Source organism: Lethenteron reissneri, chromosome 65, assembly GCF_015708825.2.
Source record: "Lethenteron reissneri isolate LAM-NWPU_2019-01 chromosome 65, ASM1570882v1, whole genome shotgun sequence".
Classification (NCBI taxonomy): Eukaryota; Metazoa; Chordata; class Hyperoartia; order Petromyzontiformes; family Petromyzontidae; genus Lethenteron; species Lethenteron reissneri.
This window is the reverse complement of record NC_083843.1, coordinates 9,782,892-9,804,936: the sequence shown is the minus strand read 5'-3', so window position 1 is coordinate 9,804,936 and position 22,045 is coordinate 9,782,892. Positions and strand designations below refer to the sequence as shown.

The following is a 22,045-nucleotide window of genomic DNA, read 5'->3' as shown; positions in this document are numbered from 1 at the left end:
TGAGTGAGTGGGTGAGCGAGTGGGTGAGCGGGTGAATGAGGGAGCGAGCGGGTGAGCGAGTGGGTGAGCGGGTGAATGAGGGAGCGAGTGGGTGAGCGGGTGAATGAGGGAACGAGTGGGTGAGCGGGTAAATGAGGGAGCGAGTGGGTGAGCGGGTGAATGAGGGAGCGAGTGAATGAGGGAGCGAGTGGGTGAGCGGGTGAATGAGGGATCGAGTGGGTGAGCGGGTGAATGAGGGAGCGAGTAAATGAGGGAGCGAGTGGGTGAGCGGGTGAATGAGGGAGCGAGTGGGTGGAGTAACTTAGAGTCTCAGGGACTCAGGGTTTAGGACTCAGAGTCTAGAGACTCATGGGTTTAGAGACTCAAAGACTCAGGGAGTAGAGACTCACAGTCTAGAGACTCACAGTCTAAAGACTCAGAGACTCAGGGTTTAGAGACTCAGGGTTTAGAGACTCACAGTCTAGAGACTCAGGGTTTAGAGACTCAGAGGACTCAGGTTCTGAGACCCGGCCCAGGCTGTAGCAGCCACAGACATAGAATGTCTCACAGAGTGAGTCTCTTTCGATTTCAAGCTGTTCGTGACTGCAGGGATTCATCTTCTTGGTTCTTTCGGTAAAGTCACGTAGAAGGGAGCGAGTACCTGGTAGGTTCCTGTCTGCGATGTCGCGCGTGCTCAGCCTGTACGTGTCCTGGAGACGCATCAGGGCCTTGGCTGCCCCGGTCACATCCTCCTCGGTGGGCAGCCGCAGACGCTGGGCAGATATGTTCGCTAGGAACTCTTGGTAAGAGGGAGACGGAGACAAACCGCAGCTCTGGGTGAGTGGGCGAGCGAGTGGGTGGGTGGGTGAGCGAATGGGTGAGCGAGCGGGTGAGCGAATGGGTGAGCGAGCGGGTGGGCGAGCGGGTGGGTGAGTGGGTGGGTGAGCGAGTGGGTGAGTGGGTGGGTGAGCGAGTGGGCGAGCGAGTGGGTAAGCGAGTGGGTGAGCGAGTGGGTGAGCGAGCGGGTGGGCGAGCGGGTGGGTGAGTGGGTGGGTGAGCGAGTGGGTGAGTGAGTGGGTGAGCGAGTGGGTGAGTGAGCGAGCGAGTGGGTGAGTGGGTGAGCGAGTGGGTGAGCGGGTGGGTGGGTGAATGAGTGGGTGAGCGAGTGGGTGAGCGAGTGGGTGAGCGAGTGGGTGAGTGAATGAGCGAGTGGGTGAGCGAGGGGGTGAGCGAGTGGGTGAGTGGGTGGGTGAATGAGTGGGTGAGCGAGTGGGTGAGCGAGTGGGTGAGTGAGTGGGTGAGCGGGTGGGTGAGTGGGTGGGTGAGCGAGCGAGTGGGTGAATGAGCGAGTGGATGAGCGAGTGGGTGAGTGCGTGGGTGAATGAGTGGGTGAGCGAGCGAGTGGGTGAGCAAGCGAGTGGGTGAGCGAGTGGGTGAGCGAGTGGGTGAGCGAGTGGGTGAGCGAGTGGGTGAGCAGGTGGGTGAGCAGGTGGGTGAGTAGGTGGGTGTAAGCTGAATGAGTGTAAGCTGAGTGAATGAGTGAGAGAGTGTAGCTGAGTGAATGAGTGAGTCTAAGCTGAGTGAGTGTAAGCCGAGTGAGTGAACGCTGAGTGAATGAGTGAGCGAGTTTAAGCTGAGTGATTGAGCGAGTGAATGAGAGCTGAGTGAATGAGTGTAAGCTGAGTGAATGAGTGAGTGAGTCTAAGCTGAGTGGATGAGTGAGTCTAAGCCGAGTGAGTGTAAGCTGAGTGAGTGGAAGCTGAGCGAGTGTAAGCTGAGTGAGTGAATGAGTGAGTGAGCTTAAGCTGAATGAATGAGTGAGTCTAAGCTGTATGAGTGTAAGCTGAGTGAGTGAATGAGTGAGTGAGCTTAAGCTGAGTGAATGAGTGAGTGTAAGCTGTATGAGTGGAAGCTGAGTGAGTGAATGAGTGAGTCTAAGCTCAGTGAATGAGTGAGTGGAAGCTGAGCGAGTGGAAGCTGAGTGAATGAACGAGTGTAAGCTGAGTGAATGAGCGAGTGAGTGTAAGCTAAGTGAATGAAAGCTGAGTGAATGAGTGAGCGAGTGAATGAGTGAATGAGTGAATGAGTGAGCGAGTGAATGAGTGAGCGAGTGTAAGCTGAGTGAGTGAGTGAATGAGTGAGTGAGTGTTAAGCTGAGTGAGTGAGTGAGCGAGTGAATGAGTGAGAAAATGAGTGAGCGAGTGAGTGAGCGAGTGAATGAGTGAATGAGTGAGTGAATGAGTGAGTGAGTGTAAGCTGAGTGAGTGAGTGAGCGAGTGAATGAGTGAGCGAATGAGTGAGCGAGTGAATGAGTGGATGAGTGAGTGAGTGAGCGAGTGAATGAGCGAGCGAGTGAATGAGTGAATGAGTGAGTGTAAGCTAAGTGAATGAAAGCTGAGTGAATGAGTGAGCGAGTGAATGAGTGAATGAGTGAATGAGTGAGCGAGTGAATGAGTGAGCGAGTGTAAGCTGAGTGAGTGAGTGAATGAGTGAGTGAGTGAGTGTTAAGCTGAGTGAGTGAGTGAGCGAGTGAATGAGTGAGCAAATGAGTGAGCGAGTGAGTGAGTGAGCGAGTGAGTGAATGAGTGAGTGAATGAGTGAGTGAATGAGTGAGTGAGTGTAAGCTGAGTGAGTGAGTGAGCGAGTGAATGAGTGAGCGAATGAGTGAGCGAGTGAATGAGTGAATGAGTGAGTGAGCGAGTGAATGAGCGAGCGAGTGAATGAGTGAATGAGTGAGTGAGCGGGTGCGGCTTGCTTGCGACCCACCTGTGGCCGGGTTCATGATGGCCGTGTCGTCCAGCGTCCGCCACTGCTGCCCCAGCCGCTTGAGTAGCCGGTAGGCGTTGACCGGATTGCCCAGGAACCCTTCCGGGTCAAGGGTCGCGGCGCGGCGGACTTCCTGTATAGACTCCGCCCACCTGCGAGGGAGAGCGCGGGGAGAGCGGTGGGGGGGGGGGACGGTGGGTTTTGTGGGTGGCTGGGTGGTTGGGTGGGTGGGTGAGTGAGTGGGTGGGTGAGTGAGTGGGTGGGTGGGTGGGTGAGTGAGTGGGTGGGTGGGTGGGTGGGTGAGTGGGTGGGTGGGTGAGTGGGTGAGTGGGTGGTTGGGTGAGTGGGTGGGTGGGTGAGTGGGTGGGTGAGTGGGTGGGTGAGTGGGTGGGTGAGTGGGTGGTTGGGTGAGTGGGTGGGTGGGTGGGTGAGTGGGTGAGTGGGTGAGTAGGTGAGGGGGTGGGTGGGTGAGTGGGTGAGGGGGTAGGTGGGTTGGTGGGGTGGGTAGGTGGGTGGGTGGGTGAGGGGGTAGGTGGGTTGGTGGGGTGGGTGGGTGGGTGGGTGGGTGAGTGAGTGAGTGGGTGAGTGAGTGGGTGAGTGAGTGGATGGGTGAGTGGGTGGGTGAGTGGGTGGGTGAGTGGGTAAGTGAGTGAGTGGGTGAGTTGGTGGGTGGGTGGGTGGGTGGGTGGGTGAGTGAGTGGGTGGGTGAGGGGGTGAGTGAGTGAGTGGGTGGGTGGGTGAGTGGGTGGGTGAGTGGGTGGGTCAGTGGGTGGTTGGGTGAGTGGGTGGGTGGGTTGGTGAGTGGGTGAATGGGTGAGTGGGTGAGTGAGTGGGTCGGTGGGTTAGTGGGTGGGTGAGTGGGTGAGTAGGTGAGGGGGTGGGTGGGTGAGTGGGTGAGGGGGTAGGTGGGTTGGTGGGGTGGGTAGGTGGGTGGGTGGGTGAGGGGGTAGGTGGGTTGGTGGGGTGGGTGGGTGGGTGGGTGAGTGGGTGTGTGAGTGGGTGAGTTGGTGGGTGGGTGACTAGGAGATGTTAACTACATCGCCTGGTATGCAGGAGGTTGTGGGTTCAATCCCGACCCTGATGCCTGCTGCTGTCTATTTGGAAATTGCATGCGGCGACATGTAAACTGCCTTGCCGGTGTACAGGAGGTCGTGGGTTCGATCTCGACTCTGACAATGACTGTGTATTTGGAGTTTGTGTGGCTCTCCCCCTGCTGCTGATGACGATGCTGCTGATGACGCTGCTGATATTGATATTGCTGCTGATGATGTTGCTGATGACAATGCTGTTGATGCTGCTGCTGATATTGATGTTTCTGCTGATGATGTTGCTGATGATAACGATGCTGCTGATGACGCTGCTGATATTGATATTGCTGCTGATGATGTTGCTGATGATGACGATGCTGCTGATGATGCTGCTGCTGATGATGCTGCTGCTGATGTTGATGCTGATGATCATGATGCTGCTGATGATGACGATGCTGCTGCTGATGACGATGCTGCTGATATTGATGTTGCTGATGATCATAATGTTGATGCTGCTGATGATGTTGCTGATGATCATAATGATGCTGCTGCTGATATTGATGTTGCGGCTGATGATCATGATGCTGCTGATGACGCTGCTGATATTGATGTTTCTGCTGATGATGTTGCTGATGATCATAATGTTGATGCTGCTGCTGATATTGATGTTGCAGCTGATGATCATGATGCTGCTGATGATGACAATGCTGCTGATGATGACGATGCTGCTGATGACGCTGCTGATATTGATGTTGCTGCTGATGATGATCATAATGCTGCTGCTGATATTGATGTTGCTGCTGATGATGTTGCTGATGATCATAATGTTGCTGATGCTGCTGCTGATGATGCTGCTGCTGATGCTGCTGCTGATGATGCTGCTGCTGATGCTGCTGATGCTGCTGATGATCATAATGTTGATGCTGCTGCTGATGCTGCTGCTGATGCTGCTGCTGCTGCTGCTGATGTTGATGCTGCTGCTGCTGATGCTGCTGATGCTGCTGCTGCTGATGATGTTGCTGATGATCATAATGTTGATGCTGCTGCTGCTGATGCTGCTGCTGATGCTGCTGCTGCTCATGTTGATGCTGCTGCTGCTGATGATGACGATGCTGCTGATGATGACGATACTGCTGATGATGACGATGATGATGACGATGATGATGACGATGCTGCTGATGACGATGCTGCTGATGATGTTGCTGATGATCATAATGCTGCTGCTGATGCTGCTGATGACGATGATGCTGCTGATGATGTTGCTGATGATCATAACGTTGATGCTGCTGATGCTGCTGCTGCTGATGATGCTGCTGCTGCTGTTCTCACGCTCTCAGGCTGTGCAGGCGTCTCTGTTGCTCGGCGATGTACGAGTCGAGAGCGCGCAGGAGGTCCGATTCGGTGTCGAGCAGCTCGCTCATGTGTCCTGAGACAGAGGGAGACAGAGGGGGTTGCAAAAACACAACAACACACAGAGACACACACAGAGACACGCACAGAGACACGCACAGAGACACGCACAGAGACACACACAGAGAGACGCACAGAGACACACACAGAGACAAGCACAGAGACACACAGAGAGACATGCACAGAGAGACGCACAGATACACACAGAGACACACACAAAGACACATAGAGACACGCACAGAGACACACACAGAGACACGCACAGATACACACACACAGAGACACACACAGAGACACACACAGACACACACAGAGAGACACGCACAGAGACACGCACAGAGACACGCACAGAGACACGCACAGAGACACACACAGAGACACAGAGACACACACACAGAGACACACAGACACACACAGAGACACACACACATATACACAGACACACACACACAGACACACACATACACACAGATACACAGAGATACACACACAGATACACACACTGACACACACACACACACCAACAACAAGCGCCATTCGCCACTAAGTAGCGGTGACGTCACCACGGCGCTTATGCCAGGCTAGGTGCACGCTGAGGCCACGTGAAGTGTCGAACGCTCACAGAGACACCCACAGAGACACACACAGAGACACACACAGAGACACACAGACACACACAGATACACACAGACACACACAACAACAACAACCGCCATTCGCCACTAAGTGGCGGTGACGTCACCACGACGCTTGTGCCAGGCCATGTGCACCTTGAGGCCACGTGAAGTGTCGAAGGCCCGCTGGCAGGAGGTCACGGGGCAGACCCTGCAAGTGCCACGGGTCGACTGACTGAGATGACCGAAATGACTGGCTGATGCACCACCTGTGCCCCCTACTGTGCCAACTTGCTGTGCTTTAGCCACCCGGCGCTCCGCTCGTTGTTGTGAGCGTCGCTCCTCCGCCCTCCGTTGTTGCTGGAGGGCGACTGCCTCCAACTGCCCAGTAGCGTCCTTCACGAGCCTCCTCCACAGAGGCCGATCTTAACACCGCTGGTACCAGTCATCGGCAAGTCCACTCAGCTCCACGTCCTCCTGTACCACATCAGGCTGGGTGCACGCTGAGGCCACGTGAAGTGTTGAACGCCCACTGGCAGGAGGTCACGGAGCAGACCCTGCAGATGCCATGGGTTGACTGCTGCTGTGCCAGGCTAGGTGCATGAGGAGGTCACGGGGCAGACCCTGCAGGTGCCATGGGTTGACTGCTGCTGTGCCAGGCTAGGTGCATGAGGAGGAGGTCACGGGACTGACCCAGCAGGTGCCATGGGTTGACTGCTGCTGTGCCAGGCTAGGTGCAGGAGGAGGTCACAGGACAGACCCTCCAGGTGCCATGGGTTGATTGCTGCTGCTGTGCCAGGCTAGGTGCATGAGGAGGAGGTCACGGGACTGACCCAGCAGGTGCCATGGGTTGAGTGCTGCTGTGCCAGGCTAGGTGCATGAGGAGGTCACGGGACTGACCCAGCAGGTGCCATGGGTAGACTGCTGCTGTGCCAGGCTAGATGTGTAGTGGTGGTATTGACGTGCGCCGGCTGTGATGGATCACGGGGCGCGGGGTTGGGCACGCGATGTGGGCGTGGCATGGACGCGCGCGCCGGTGGTAAGGCGCGCTCACACAAGCTGGGAAAAGAGGATCGTAGCGAGTGCGCAGTGATTGGTCAGATAAGTGGGTGCTCTCAGCGACGTCCGCAGGAGGGGTATAAAGGGGGACGCGCGAGAGCACTCGTGGTCAGTGTTAACCAGTTGAAGACCGAAGACGGGGTGGAGGAGGTAGTGGCCCGAGACCCCTAGTCCCGCCGTCCTTGTGGGGACCGGGGCCCTGTGTGGCTCGGAGCCGAGACTGGGGGACCGTAGTCCGACGCCCGTGTGGGTCGGGACGGTGGTACCCAGAGCCGAGACGGGCACCCTGGCTGGGTGTGTCCCGGAAGGCTACGGGGCATAAGAGCCCGTGTCAGTACAGCTGAGTGGGTGTTAGTCACCCGAGTAGCTAAGGAGGGTGTTGGTCACCCGTGTAGCTGAGTGGGTGTTGGTCACCCGTGTAGCTGAGTGGGTGTTGGTCACCCGTGTAGCTGAGTGGGTGTTAGTCACCCGTGTAGCTGAGTGGGTGTCCGTCACCCGTGTAGCTAAGTGGGTGTTGGTCACCCGTGTAACGAAGTAGGGTGTTAGTCATCCGTGTAACTACAAGTTGGTGAAAATAAAGAGTGTGCTACCCGTGAAGTCGTCTCCTGCCGAGTTACTACTTTACAACTGGCGTCAGAAGTAAACCTGTCTTCAAGGAGAATGGACACAAGGAAGACTTCTCGTTCCCACGTGCAAGACCGGGGAGACGACAACGTACCGGTGACACCACCCTCGGGAGGAGAGGACGAGGAGTTGCCGCCGATGCAGCACTTCGCGGAAATGGCCGATGCTCCGCCCGCCTCCGACACCAGCCTGCAGGACGCACACTCCCGCCTGGCGGAGTTGCTGCTCGCCGCCGCTGCGATCTTGGCGGAGATCTTTGTTCCAGCGGCCGGTGGAACGCCTGCGGGGTTGGAAGAGGCGGCGCGGCTGGAGGGTTCCCGCCATAAGGCGTTTCGCGCCAAAAGTTTTGGAGTTGGCGCCATTTTTGAGGGTCCGCCTCCGGTTGGCGGGTAACGCGGACACCACGTGGCCAGAGGTCTCCACACAGCGCAGCCCGCGTCATCGGCGAGCGCCGGAGCTCTCCATTTTGCGCCTGCAGAGGGAGCCGACATTTTCTACAACCACAGCGGCGCGCGGGAAAATCGTTCCAACGACGACGACGACGATCGAGTTCTCCAGCAACGATTGCCCGCGCTGTCGGTGTTCAAGGCGGACGGGGGCGACTGGGGAGCCTTCCAGCGACGGTTCATCGCGCATCAAGAAATGTCGGGGTGGTCCGACACCACTGCCCTGCGCGCGCTGCCAGCGATGCTCGACGACGACGCGCTTGCGGCCTTCACGTCTGCCCCGAGGTCGTCCCGCTCAACGCTCCAGGCCGCGCTGCACCTGTTGGCCAAGGTGTTCGGGCCGCCCTCGACCTGTCGCCACCAGTTCTACGATCGGCGGAAGGTGGTTGGAGAAACAACGCTCGCCTATCGCACGGCGCTGCTCGCCCTGGCGGATTCTGCTTTTCCCCGCATGGACAAGGAGGGGAAGGACGCCATGGTGACGGAGCAGCTGCTGGCGCTGGCTCACGGATTGGGAGTTCCCATTAATACGGCGGACGAAATGGACATCTGCTCCCTGGGGATTGCCACGAGTATCCACGCTTACGAGGTCCTACAGCGGAAGCCGACGGTCGTCTGCGCATCGGTGGAGAACGGGGCACCGGCCGCCACGATCATCGGACCTCAGCCTGCTGTGCCTCGGGAGGAGGCCTTCGCTGGTTCGAGGCCGGGGGAGTGGAGAACGGGAGGTCGTTCGCCCACACGCTCCTCCCGCAAGCTGGAGCAACCAAAACCTACGACGTCCCTCGTCGTCTGCTACAACTGCGGCCTTCGGGGCCACGTCGCGTCCGGGTGCCGGGCCCCGCGTCAACGCACCGCGGGACCACGTCCGGACGACGACCAGGGACTCAAGACATCCCAACTGAACCCGGCAAGTCGCGGCACCTCACACGTTCGGTCCACACGCACGGCACGTTCGGGTCGCCGCTTAGCGGTGGGGGGACCGTGTATGGGCGCCGGGGGTTCGGTTCGGCGAGAGGGGTCCGCGTACGGCCCGAAGGCAGTCGAGTGGTCCGAATTGGCCCACAGGATTGTGGCTGCGTCGGCCGGGTCGTCCGTGGTAACGGGGTACATTGACGGGGTTGAGGTCCGGGTGCTCGTGGACACGGGTGCGTCGGCCACTATTATTTCGGACCTTATTTATAATATTCTTCCCGTACAATGTCGACCACTTCTGCCGGTCGACGTACCATTTTACGCGGCAAACGGGGGATCTTTGGGAATCATCGGCCAGATTCGGGCGACTATTTGTATTGGCAACATTAAATTGGCGGGTCCTATTTTTGTATCATCATCGTTGGCCGTTCCTTGTTTACTAGGCACGGACTTTCTGTCTAAAATGCCCATAAAAATTCTCATAGACCAGGCCTGCATTGAGCTTCCGTCGGGTCGGCGGGTTGAGTTTTTGAAAAGTCCAAATAAGATACGCACGGCTTGTGCGACGGTGCAGGCGCTGGCAACCCGGACTGTACGGGTGCCCCCGGGATCGCAAATGTTGGTACCCCTTCGGTTGAGAAAACCCCTTGGGGCGGATGCGGGGGCGCAGGGAGTTCTATTGGGGCCGTCTAACAGGGCTAAAGGGGACCTCGACTTAGCGGTGGCCCAGACCATGGTGAGGGGGGACAGTGAGCCGTTCGTTGTGGTCCTGAATACGGGGTCGCGGCCGGCCGTGATTACGCAGGGAACGGTGCTCGCTCACGCCGCGCCGCTACCCGTCGAGGAACAGCTCGTTGCTCACGCCGATTCAAATGTCGATACGCATCCCCAAAGTGAGGAGGGGACGGAGTGGTTGGACTCGTTGTGTGCCGGGTCCAGTACCTTGTCCAGTGTGCAGTTGGGTGCATTGAGGGGCTTGCTGCTCGAGTTCGCTGACGTGTTTAGCAGGCACAAGTACGACATTGGCTGCACAGACCTGTTGCGCCACCACATAGAGACTGGGGACGCGGCCCCTATTCGACAGAATCCCTTCCGGCTCAGTCCAGCCGAGAAGGAGCATGTGCAGTCGGCAGTAAATGACATGTTGGCGGCCGACATCATTGCGCCCTCTTCCAGTCCGTGGGGTGCTCCTATCGTCTTGGTTAAAAAACAGGATGGATCCCTGCGGTTCTGTGTTGATTTCCGCCGCCTAAACAAAATATCAATGGCCGATGCGTATCCGCTCCCCAGGATGGATGAGTCGCTGGATGCCTTGGCAGGAGCACAGTTTTTTTCGACGCTCGATTTGCTTTCGGGATTTTGGCAATTGCCCCTCGATGACGAATCAAAACCTAAAACCGCTTTCCGGACACCGGGAGGCCTATTTGAGTTCAACCGATTGCCCATGGGTTTACATTCCGCTCCTGCCACGTTCCAGAGGCTCATGGAATTGGTTTTGTCAGGCCTTCAATGGGACACCTGTTTGATTTACCTCGATGATATCATCGTTTTCAGCCGAACTTTTGAGGAGCACCTCCAGCGACTGAGAGCAGTGTTTCTCAGGATGCGTTCCGCGAAGCTTAAATTTAAACCGGCTAAATGTTTTCTGCTTCGGGAATCGGTCAGGTATTTGGGCCATATCGTTAGCCGTTCGGGGATCTCGACGGACCCTGCTAAGACGCAATGCGTCGGCTCATGGCCAACACCGACCTCTGTTACTGAAGTCCGCAGCTTCATAGGATTTGCCTCCTATTACCGTCGTTTTGTCAAGCAGTTTGCCACCATAGCCAGGCCCCTGCACGCCTTGACGGCTAAAGGGGTGCGGTTTCACTGGGGGCCGGAGGAGGAGGCCGCGTTCTGCTCCCTTCGTGACGCCTTGGTGCAGGCTCCCCCCCTGTGTTACCCCGATTTCACGCAACCGTTTGTGCTCGACACGGATGCCAGTAACACGGGTATCGGGGGAGTGCTCTCACAGGTGGTCGGGGGGGTCGAACGGGTGGTCGCCTACGGTAGCAGGGTTCTGTCCCCCGCGGAACAACGCTACTGCGTGACATGGCGTGAATTGCTGGCGATTGTGTTTTTTATACAGCAATTCAGGCCGTATCTGTATGGCCGTCACTTTACGGTTCGCACGGACCATGCGGCTCTCCAATACGCTATGCGGGTGGCGCAGCCATCCGGCCAATTGTCCCGATGGTTGGAGGTCCTTCAGGACTACCAATTCACGACGATTTACCGCAAGGGGTTGCGCCACTCGAATGCGGATGCATTGTCACGGTTGCCGACGCGTACGGAATGCGCATGTCAGTTAGGATCGGCGCGGTGTAAACCTTCTGTCGATGTCCCCGCGGAAGTGGTGCTAGCCGCCACGGATACTACGGGGGTCGACGCCCCCACGGGGAGGGACTCGCTGTTAGCATTGCCTCTCATCGAGTGGGGCCGTCTGCAAATGGCCGACAGCTCCCTACTCGCGCTACGTCGGAAGGTTAACGTTCCCGAGGGCGGGGAAACGCGGGTCGGTTCCTGGGTGTGCAGACAGGGCCTCTTGATGAAGTGGGACTCCATGTCCCGGCGTCACATGCTTGTGGTGCCGGTTGCTGTACGGGGTAAGGTCGTCCTGGCTGCCCATGAACGACTCATGCATCTGGGGTTTCACAAAACGCTCGCCCTCATTCAGCGAGACTACTATTGGCCTGGGATGGGCAATGACGTGGCGAACATTCTTAAGGGGTGTGTAGGGTGCGCTAAAAGAAAACCGCCACCAATAGCGGCTAATCCACCGCTTCAATCCATTCAAGTTTCGCGCACGAACGAATTGGTCGCGCTAGACATCTTGGGGCCCTTTCCCACTACACCTCGGGGAAATAAGTTCCTGCTGGTTGGCGTAGAGTACTTCACCCGCTGGCCCATGGCGTGGCCACTCGCCAACCAGTCGGCTGCGGCAGTGGCGGACGCCTTTGTCCAAGGTTACGTTTTGGACAAAGGCGCCCCCGAACGCTTGCTGACGGATCAAGGGAAAAACTTTTCGAGTGTTTTGTTGCGCGAGGTGTGCGACCTGTTGGGTACAAAGAAAGTACGTACCTCCCCGTACCACCCGCAGACTGACGGTATGGTTGAACGTCTGAACAGGACGATTACGTCTATGCTGTGCCAACAGGTATGCAACGACCAGGTGGATTGGGACTTACAGGTACCGGGGGTACTAGCGGCCTATCGGATGGCACCCCATGCGGCGACGGGGTTTTCTCCATTTTTTCTGATGTATGGGCGGGAGGCTGATCCGGCCATGGACGTCCAACTGGGGATTTCACAGCCACGTGCAAAATCAAAATTGGCAGACCACATTAAGTTTAACATTGCCAAATTGGCTGAGGCGCGAGAGGCTGCGAGATTGAATTCACGCTCTCGGCAGATCGCGAACGAGCGATTGCATGAACGGAAGGTGCATACGCACAATTGGGAACCGGGCGATAAGGCCTGGCTGCATTGTCCACACGCACCGTTGGCTACGTCCCCCAAACTGTTGAGACCATGGAGGGGACCGGTGGAAATTGTGCGGGTTGCACGACCCCAGAGTATACAGATTAAATGGGGAAAACGCCGTTGGTACGTGCACCCCTCCCGACTGAAACCCTACGCGGCGCCGCGTGACCCCGGGTTGTGCCGTGACGACCGAGCGTGTGATGTGACCGTCGACTCGGGGAGGGATGTGTCGCAGGCTGATCCTCACGTGTCTCCACCTGACCCACCCCCAGGTGTCTCGGACCTGACGGCTGTTGACCGTCGGGAACCGGAACCCCGCGGCTCGCGCGGAGCCCCGATGCCTGGCCCATGCCTTCCTGAACTGCCGGCGCCGCCGGATGGCCAACTGCGTCCTGTGCCGTACGACGGTCCGGCAAGGCGGACTCGGGCAAGGACTCAACACTTTTCATGAAAAAAAAAAAAAAATTCTTTTTTTGTTAAAGCCCGACTTCGTTGCCGGCTTCCCCCTCTGCCGGGGTAATGTCCCGTTCAAGGGACGCTCGGACATTGGGACGCTGCATGAGTCGGAGAGAAAAGAAGAGAAAATGATTAAAGAAATTTTTTTTTATTGTTACTCTTTCCGCATACACAGTATCGTTGCCACTCGCCGGATTGTGCATGTTGTTCTTGTTGTGGGTGTGGGGGTTGCTGGGTTTTGCGGATTGCGGTGTTCATGTTGTGTTGTTAGGGTTTGTGTTATGTTACGGGGCACACATGGGGGTGAAGGGGTGTTGTATGTTTTATTAGCAGCCGGGTCGGCTGCGAGCTATGTGGTAGGGGGTGATGTAGTGGTGGTATTGACGTGCGCCGGCTGTGATGGATCACGGGGCGCGGGGTTGGGCACGCAATGTGGGCGTGGCATGGACGCGCGCGCCGGTGGTAAGGCGCGCTCACACAAGCTGGGAAAAGAGGATCGTAGCGAGTGCGCAGTGATTGGTCAGATAAGTGGGTGCTCTCAGCGACGTCCGCAGGAGGGGTATAAAGGGGGACGCGCGAGAGCACTCGTGGTCAGTGTTAACCAGTTGAAGACCGAAGACGGGGTGGAGGAGGTAGTGGCCCGAGACCCCTAGTCCCGCCGTCCTTGTGGGGACCGGGGCCCTGTGTGGCTCGGAGCCGAGACTGGGGGACCGTAGTCCGACGCCCGTGTGGGTCGGGACGGTGGTACCCAGAGCCGAGACGGGCACCCCGGCTGGGTGTGTCCCGGAAGGCTACGAGGCATAAGAGCCCGTGTCAGTACAGCTGAGTGGGTGTTAGTCACCCGAGTAGCTAAGGAGGGTGTTGGTCACCCGTGTAGCTGAGTGGGTGTTGGTCACCCGTGTAGCTGAGTGGGTGTTGGTCACCCGTGTAGCTGAGTGGGTGTTAGTCACCCGTGTAGCTGAGTGGGTGTCCGTCACCCGTGTAGCTAAGTGGGTGTTGGTCACCCGTGTAACGAAGTAGGGTGTTAGTCATCCGTGTAACTACAAGTTGGTGAAAATAAAGAGTGTGCTACCCGTGAAGTCGTCTCCTGCCGAGTTACTACTTTACAGATGCATGAGGAGGAGGTCACGGGACTGACCCTGCAGGTGCCATGGGTTGAGTGCTGCTGTGCCAGGCTAGGTGCATGAGGAGGAGGTCACGGGACAGACCCTCCAGGTGCCATGGGTTGACTGCTGCTGCTGTGCCAGGCTAGGTGCATGAGGAGGTCACGGGGCAGACCCTGCAGGTGCCATGGGTTGACTGCTGCTGTACCAGGCCAGGTGCATGAGGTCACGGGACAGACCCTGCAGGTGCCATGGGTTGACTGCTGTGCCAGGCTAGGTGCAGGAGGAGGAGGTCACGGGACAAACCCAGCAGGTGCCATGGGTTGACTGCTGCTGTACCAGGCTAGGTGCATGAGGAAGAGGTCACGGGACAGACCCTGCAGGTGCCATGGGTTGAGTGCTGCTGTGCCAGGCTAGGTGCATGAGGAGGAGTTCACGGGACAGACCCAGCAGGTGCCATGGGTTGACTGCTGCTGTGCCAGGCTAGGTGCAGGAGGAGGAGGTCACGGGACTGACCCAGCAGGTGCCATGGGTTGACTGCTGCTGTGCCAGGCTAGGTGCATGAGGAGGAGGTCACGGGGCAGACCCAGCAGGTGCCATGGGTTGACTGCTGCTGTGCCAGGCTAGGTGCATGAGGAGGAGGTCACGGGGCAGACCCTGCAGGTGCCATGGGTTGAGTGCTGCTGTGCCAGGCTAGGTGCATGAGGAGGGCACGGGACAGACCCTGCAGGTGCCATGGGTCGACTGACTGAGATGACCAGTAGATGCACCACCACCAGCTGTACCCCCCTACTGTGCCAACTCGCTGCGTTTTAGCCACCCGGCGCTCCGCTCGTTGTTGTGAGCGTCGCTCCTCCGCCCTCCGTTGTTGTTGGGAGGGCGACTGCCTCCAACTGCCCAGTAGCCTCACTGTGCACCTAGCCTGGCACTGCCCAGTAGCAGCACAGCGTCGTTCATGAGCCTCCTCCACAGAGGCCGATCTTGACATCGCTGGTACCAGTCATCGGCAAGTCCACTCAGCTCCACAAACACACACAGAGATTCATCTTCTTGGTTCTTTTGGTAAAGTCGTCACGTAGAAGGAAAATAATAAAGTAAAATAATATAAAACAATAAAAATTCTCACGGCGTTTCGATTGCAACACAAGCAATCATCATCAGGTGTGAAATCCACAGCAAGAAAATTTGAAAAAAAAAAATTCTTGCCGTGGATTTCACACCTGATGATGATTTTAGATTTGAAGCTTTCGTGACTGCAAGGATTCATGCTCTTAGTTTTTTCGGTAAAGTCACCGTGTAGGTAAAAAATGAAATTAAAATTAATAAAAATAAAAGAAGATACAGATATTTTGCTGTGACGGTTTCACCTGAAGACGGAAGCTTGCATTGCCTCAGAAACGTCGTGATTTTTATTATTTTATTTTTATTAATTTTAATTTCATTTTTTTACCTACGTGACTTTACTGATGATGATTGCTTGTGTTGCAGTCGAAACGTCGTGAGAATTTCTTATTGTTTTATATTATTTTACTTTATTATTTCCCTTCTAACGTGATGACTTTACCGAAAGAACCAAGAAAATGAATCCCTGCAATCACGAACAGCTTGAAATCAAGACACACAGAGATGTACAGGGTGCTTAAACAAAAAATGTTTTTCAAGCTTCTGAGAATCTGCAACGACAGCCACGAGGAATGTGCCTCCGGGCTCAGGAGACCACCTGGGGAAGATGGCGAAACAGGCGGGGAGACTTTTTTGACTTTTCGAAGCTATTAACGTGACATTCGTTCCATTGGAACCTCATTTGCCAGTAAAAAATATAATTGGTTATTTACCCTTCTATCTGGCAACAAAACTGACACCTTTTTTTACAAGGAGTCATGTTTGCATAGACCACAATACCTGCAGCCATAACGCAAACAAAAACATAACTCTGATAATGTATGTGCACTGTCCTTGAGGTTGATTGGTCCACACCCGAGACAGCTTTTCTTAGAGCCTAGTCTCACATGGTGTTGGACCAGATGACGCCAAAAGGTGCACAACTCAAAGACAATGCACCATCAGAGTACGAGAGCTCGGGGTAAGCATTGACACCATTGGAACCTCATTTGCCAGTAAAAAAAATGATAATTGATTTTTTACCCTTCTATCGGGCAACAAAACTGACACTTTTTTTTACAAGGAGTCATGTTAACATAGACCATACTACGTGCAGTCATAATGCAAACAAAAAACACATAACTCTGATAATGTGCACTGTCCTTGAAGTTGATTGGTTCACACCCGAGACAGCTTTTCTTAGAGCCTAGTCTCACATGGTGTTGGACCAGATGACGCCAAAAGGTGCACAACTCAAAGACAATGCACCATCAGAGTATGAGAGCTCGGGGTAAGCATTGACACCATTGGAACCTCATTTGCCAGTAAAAAAAATGATAATTGATTTTTTACCCTTCTATCTGGCAACAAAACTGACACCTTTTTTTACAAGGAGTCATGTTAGCATAGACCAAGGACAGTGCATACATTATCAGAGTTATGTTTTTTGTTTGCATTACGACCGCAGGTATTGTGGTCTATGCAAACATGACTCCTTGTAAAAAAAAGGTGTCAATTTTGTTGCCAGATAGAAGGGTAAAAAAACAATTATCGTGACATTCGTTATTGCGTCTGCAGCTTTGGAGTATTATTATCTGTTACCCTGCATTGTACATCATCTGGAGCAGTGGTTCTTAACCGCTTACCAGAGGTCGCAACCGGGTACCCGATACCCGTACCCTACCCAATACCCGGCTACCCGTACCCGGCCAGGTACGGGTACGGTTACCCATTTGCGACCCTGGTGCGGCCGGGTACGGGTAGGCCGTGAGTCACTGGTGAGTCACCGTTTGTCACTCATTTCGGGTAGGGCACGGGTAGGGAACGGGTAACCGTACCCGGCCGAGTATGGGTACCCGTTTGCGACCCTGGTGCGGCCGGGTACGGGTAGGCCGTGAGTCACTGGTGAGTCACCGTTTGTCACTCATTTCGGGTAGGGTACGGGTAGGGTACGGGTACCCGTACCCGGCAGGGTATGGGTACCCATTTGCGACCCTGGTGTGGCCAGGTACGGGTACGGAATAAAAACCCGTTTGCGACCTCTGCCGCTTACTGCAGCAGCCTGGACACCCCCTCCCCACCCCACTCCACCTTGGTTCCCTGTCGTAAAAAAAAACAAATGATGTTCATAGATAAGTTTGAAGAAACAAGGTGGCTGTGCTCGCGTGCCCCGTGCTAAATTTTACGTTTTCGATTATTTACCTTCGAAAAAAAAATCTGGCTAACAGCGATTGCCCCGACAGTCTGTTAAAGGCTACACAAGGGACCTTTGTCTTTGTTTTGTGCGTTTGCGTGTTTGTGCGTTTGCATGTGCGCGTGTGTGCGTGCGCGTGTGTTTGCGTGTGTGTGTTTGCGTGTGTGTGTGCGTGTGCGTGTATGTGCGTGTATGTGCGTGTATGTGCGTGTATGTGCGTGTATGTGCGTGTGTGCGTGTTTGTTTGTGTGCGTGTTTGTGTGCGTGCGTGTTTGTGTGCGTGCGTGTTTGCGTGCGTGTTTGCGTGCGTGTTTGTGCGCGTGTTTGCGCGTGTTTGCGTGCGTGTTTGCGTGTGTGTGCGTGTTTGTGCGTGTGTGTGTGTGTTTGTGTGTTTGCGTGTTTGTGTGTGCGTGTTTGTGTGCGTGTTTGTGTGCGTGTGTGTGCGTGTGTGTGCGTGTGTGTTTGTGCGTGTTTGCGTGCGTGCGTGTGTTTGCGTGTATGTGCGTTTGCGTGTATGTGCGTTTGCGTGTTTGTGTGTGTGCGTATTTGCGTGCGTGTTTGCGTGTGCGTGTTTGTGTGCATGTGTGTGTGCGTGTTTGCGTGTGTTTGCGTGCGTGTTTGCGTGCGTCTGCGTACGTGTTTGCGTGCGTGTTTGCGTGTGTGTGCGTGTTTGCGCGTGTGTGTGTTTGTGTGCGTGTGTGCGTGCGTGTTTGTGTGCGTGCGTATTTGCGTGTGTGCGTGTTTGCGCGTGCGTCACCTATTGATGTGAACACCTCCATCAGTGCAGGCCGAACCACCAGCACAAGCAGCAACAGCCGAAGCATGATGGCCAACTCCTGAAACACACGGGACAGACACGCAGACAGGGAAAACAATCCAGCAAATCGTCGCTACCCCTACTACTACTGACAGAAGACTCACACACAGGGACAGCTGCCACTGGGTGTGCCCCTAGGCTATAGGATCACACGGCAGTAGTAGCAGCAGCAATCATCGCTACCCCTACTACTACTACTGACAGCAGACTCACACACAGGGATAGCTGCCACTGGGTGTGCACCTAGGCTATAGGAATCACACGGCAGTAGTAGCAGCAATCATCGCTACCCCTACTACTACTGACAGCAGACTCACACACAGGGACAGCTGCCACTGGGGGTGTCCCTAGGCTATAGGATCACACATCAGCAACAGAAATCATCGACAAACACCATCACGATCATCATCATCAGCACCACGGTGTTGGAAATGATGCTGCTGATGACACTGCTGTGTGACGCTACTGCTGATGCTGCTGCTACTGCTGATGCTGCTACTGCTGATGATGCTGCTGCTACTGCTGATGCTGCTGCTGTGTGACGCTACTGCTGATGCTGCTGCTACTGCTGATGATGCTGCTGTGTGACGCTACTGCTGATGCTGCTGCTACTGCTGATGCTGCTACTGCTGATGATGCTGCTGCTACTGCTGATGATGCTACTGCTACTGCTGTGTGACGCTACTGCTGATGCTGCTGCTACTGCTGATGCTGCTGTTACTGCTGATGCTGCTGTTACTGCTGATGATGCTGCTGCTGCTGCTGTGTGACGCTACTGCTGATGATGATGATGCTGATGATGCTGGTGCTACTATTGCGGATGCTGCTGATGACAACTGCTGATGACACTGCTGCTGAGTTTATGCTGCCACTGCTGATGAAGCTGCTGCTGATGACACTACTGCTGCTGCTGCTGATCTTCATGCTGCTACTTCTCTTACTGCTACTGATGACACTGTTGCTGATGCTACTGCTGTTGAGTTTATACTGCTACTGCTGATGACACTGCTGCTGATGACACTGCTGCTGATGACACTGCTGCTGCTGATCTTCATGCTGCTGCTCTTCATGCTGCTACTGCTGTTACTGCTACTGATGACACTGTTGCTGATGCTACTGCTGCGGAGTTTATGCTGCTGATGCTACTGCTGCTGATGACACTGCTGCTGATGCTGCTGATGATCTTCATGCTGCTCTTAATGCTGCTACTGCTGTTACTGATGACACTGTTGCTGATGCTACTGCTGCTGAGTTTATGCTGCTACTGCTGATGACACTGGTGCTGATGACACTACTGCTGCTGATGACGCTGCTGATGACACTGCTGATGCTACTGCTGCTGATGCTACTGCTGCTGATGACACTGCTGATGACACTGCTGATGATGAAGATTCTGATGCTACTGCTGCTGATGATACTGCTGATGACACTGCTGCCGATGACACTGCTGCCGATGACACTGCTGCTGATGAAGCAACTGCTGATGCTACTGCTGCTAACACTGCTGATGCTACTACTGCTGATGACACTGCTGCTGCTGACACTGCTGCTGATGACACTGCTGCTGATGACACTGCTGTTGATGACACTGCTGATGATGAAGCAACTGCTGCTGATGACACTGCTGCTGGTGACACTGCTGCTGATGGCACTGCTTATGACACTGCTGATAACACTGCTGATGCTACTGCTGCTGATGCTACTGCTGCTGATGACACTGCTGCTGATGAAGCAACTGCTGATGCTACTGCTGCTGCTGACACTGCTGCTGCTGACACTGCTGATGCTGACACTGCTGATGCTACTGCTGCTGATGACACTGCTGCTGATGACACTGCTGCTGATGACACTGCTGCTGATGAAGCTGCTGATGACACTGCTTCTGATGAAGCTGCTGATGACACTGCTGCTGACGCTACTGCTGATGACACTGCTGGTGATGCTACTGCTGCTAACACTGCTGCTGATGACACTGCTGATGCTACTGCTGCTGATGAAGCTACTGCTGATGCTACTGCTGCTGCTGCTGACACAACTGCTGCTGATGACACTGCTGATGCTACTGCTGCTGATGCTACTGCTGCTGATGCTACTGCTGCTGATGCTACTGCTGCTGATGACACTGCTGCTGATGACACTGCTGCTGATGACACTGCTGCTGATGACACTGCTGCTGATGACACTGCTGCTGATGACACTGCTGCTGATGACACTGCTGCTGATCAAGCAACTGCTGCTGATGACACTGCTGCTGGTGACACTGCTGCTGATGGCACTGCTTATGACACTGCTGATGATGACACTGCTGATGCTACTGCTGCTGATGCTACTGCTGCTGATGACACTGCTGCTGATGCTACTGCTGCTGATGCTACTGCTGCTGACACTGCTGCTGCTGACACTGCTGCTGCTGACACTGCTGATGCTGACACTGCTGATGCTACTGCTGCTGATGCTACTGCTGCTGATGACACTGCTGCTGATGACACTGCTGCTGATGACACTGCTGCTGATGACACTGCTGCTGATGACACTGCTGCTGATGACACTGCTGATGAAGCTGCTGATGACACTGCTGCTGACGCTACTGCTGATGACACTGCTGGTGATGCTACTGCTGCTAACACTGCTGCTAATGACACTGCTGATGCTACTGCTGCTGATGAAGCTACTGCTGATGCTACTGCTGCTGCTGACACAACTGCTGCTGACGACACTGCTGCTGACGCTACTGCTGCTGACGACACTGCTGCTGTTAAAGCTTCTGATGCAACTGCTGCTGGTGATGCTACTGCTGCTGATGACACTACTGCTGCTGCTGATGACACTGCTGCTGACACTACTGCTGATGCTACTGCTGCTGATTATGATGATGATGCTACTGCTGCTGTTTGATCGTCAATGTAACTTTTAAAACTTTTTTTCACCCCTCCCCCTATAGGCCTCCGACGGGCTCTCGGGCCCCCCGCGCTCGCCTAGAATCCCCTACCGACCAGGGCGACAGGCCCCGGGCACCCCGGTGACCGGGGAACGCCGCCGCCAACACCGTAACTTTTTTGTTAATTTAAATTATTTCAACGATTTTGCGCAATGTTCAAAGTTTACCGAATAGAAGTCCCGATCGCCCGCGCGCCGTCTTCGGAAGAGTTCACACGAAGCCAACGCCTGCTGATTGCTGACTGTTGCCTGCTTCTTGCTGTCTGCTGATGCGTGACCTGAAGCGACTGAGCAATGGTGGATGTGGTGGTGGTGGTGAGTGGGGGGAGAGGAATCGATTCTTCCGATAGATTCAAAGCAATTCGATTCCGAGGAATCGACGCAACATGCCGGGGGGGTGGTGGTGGTGATGGCGGTGGTGGTGGTGCAACTCCTCGACTTGCGAACACTTTTAGCCCCTCCCACCCCTCCCTCCAATACGTTCCATTTTCTATTTAGTCTTTGGTTCTTTCGGTAAAGTCACGTATAAAGAAAAAAAATTAAAATTAATAAAAGTAAAATAAAATAAACATCACGACGTTTCGGAGGGAACACAAGCGTCGTGATTTTTATTTTATTTTTATTTTACTTTTATTAATTTTAATTTTTTACGTGACTTTACCGAAAAAACCTAAGAAATTGAAAATGTAAATTTGGAGCTTTCGGTAAAGTCACGTATAAAGATAAAATAATAAATTAAATAATAGCATACTACGACGTTTCGATTGCAACACAAGCAATCATCATCAGGTATAAATGAAATAGAAACACAAATCTCGTATACTTAATAATATTACATTACATTTCTAAGTATACTAGATTTGTGTTTCTTTTTCATTTATACCTGATGATGATTGCTTGTGTTGTGCAATCGAAACGTCGTATGCTAGGATTTAATTTATTATTTTATCTTTATACGTGACTTTACCGAAAGAACCAAAGAGTATTTCCTGCAGTCACGAAAGCTCAAAATTATCATTTTCTATTTCGTAGGTTATTTCGGTAAAGTCACGTAGGTAAAAAAAATAAATTAAT

At 54.4% G+C, this 22,045-nt stretch overlaps 1 protein-coding gene across 1 annotated transcript in view; it reads right to left on the bottom strand.

The window, feature by feature from the left end:
- The window catches only part of LOC133359589 (prolyl 4-hydroxylase subunit alpha-1-like), a 30,290-nt gene extending 9,021 nt beyond the window's left edge, over positions 1-21,269 (bottom strand). Inside the window, exons 1-5 of the mRNA XM_061578041.1 lie at positions 21,140-21,269; positions 17,975-18,053; positions 5,103-5,199; positions 2,746-2,897; positions 641-778 (exon numbers count right to left, since the gene is read on the bottom strand). Coding sequence (XP_061434025.1) covers positions 641-778; positions 2,746-2,897; positions 5,103-5,199; positions 17,975-18,041 — 454 coding nt within the window. The 5' untranslated portion in view covers positions 18,042-18,053; positions 21,140-21,269. The remainder of the gene's footprint in view (positions 1-640; positions 779-2,745; positions 2,898-5,102; positions 5,200-17,974; positions 18,054-21,139) is intronic.
- Positions 21,270-22,045: the final 776 nt, after the last annotated feature.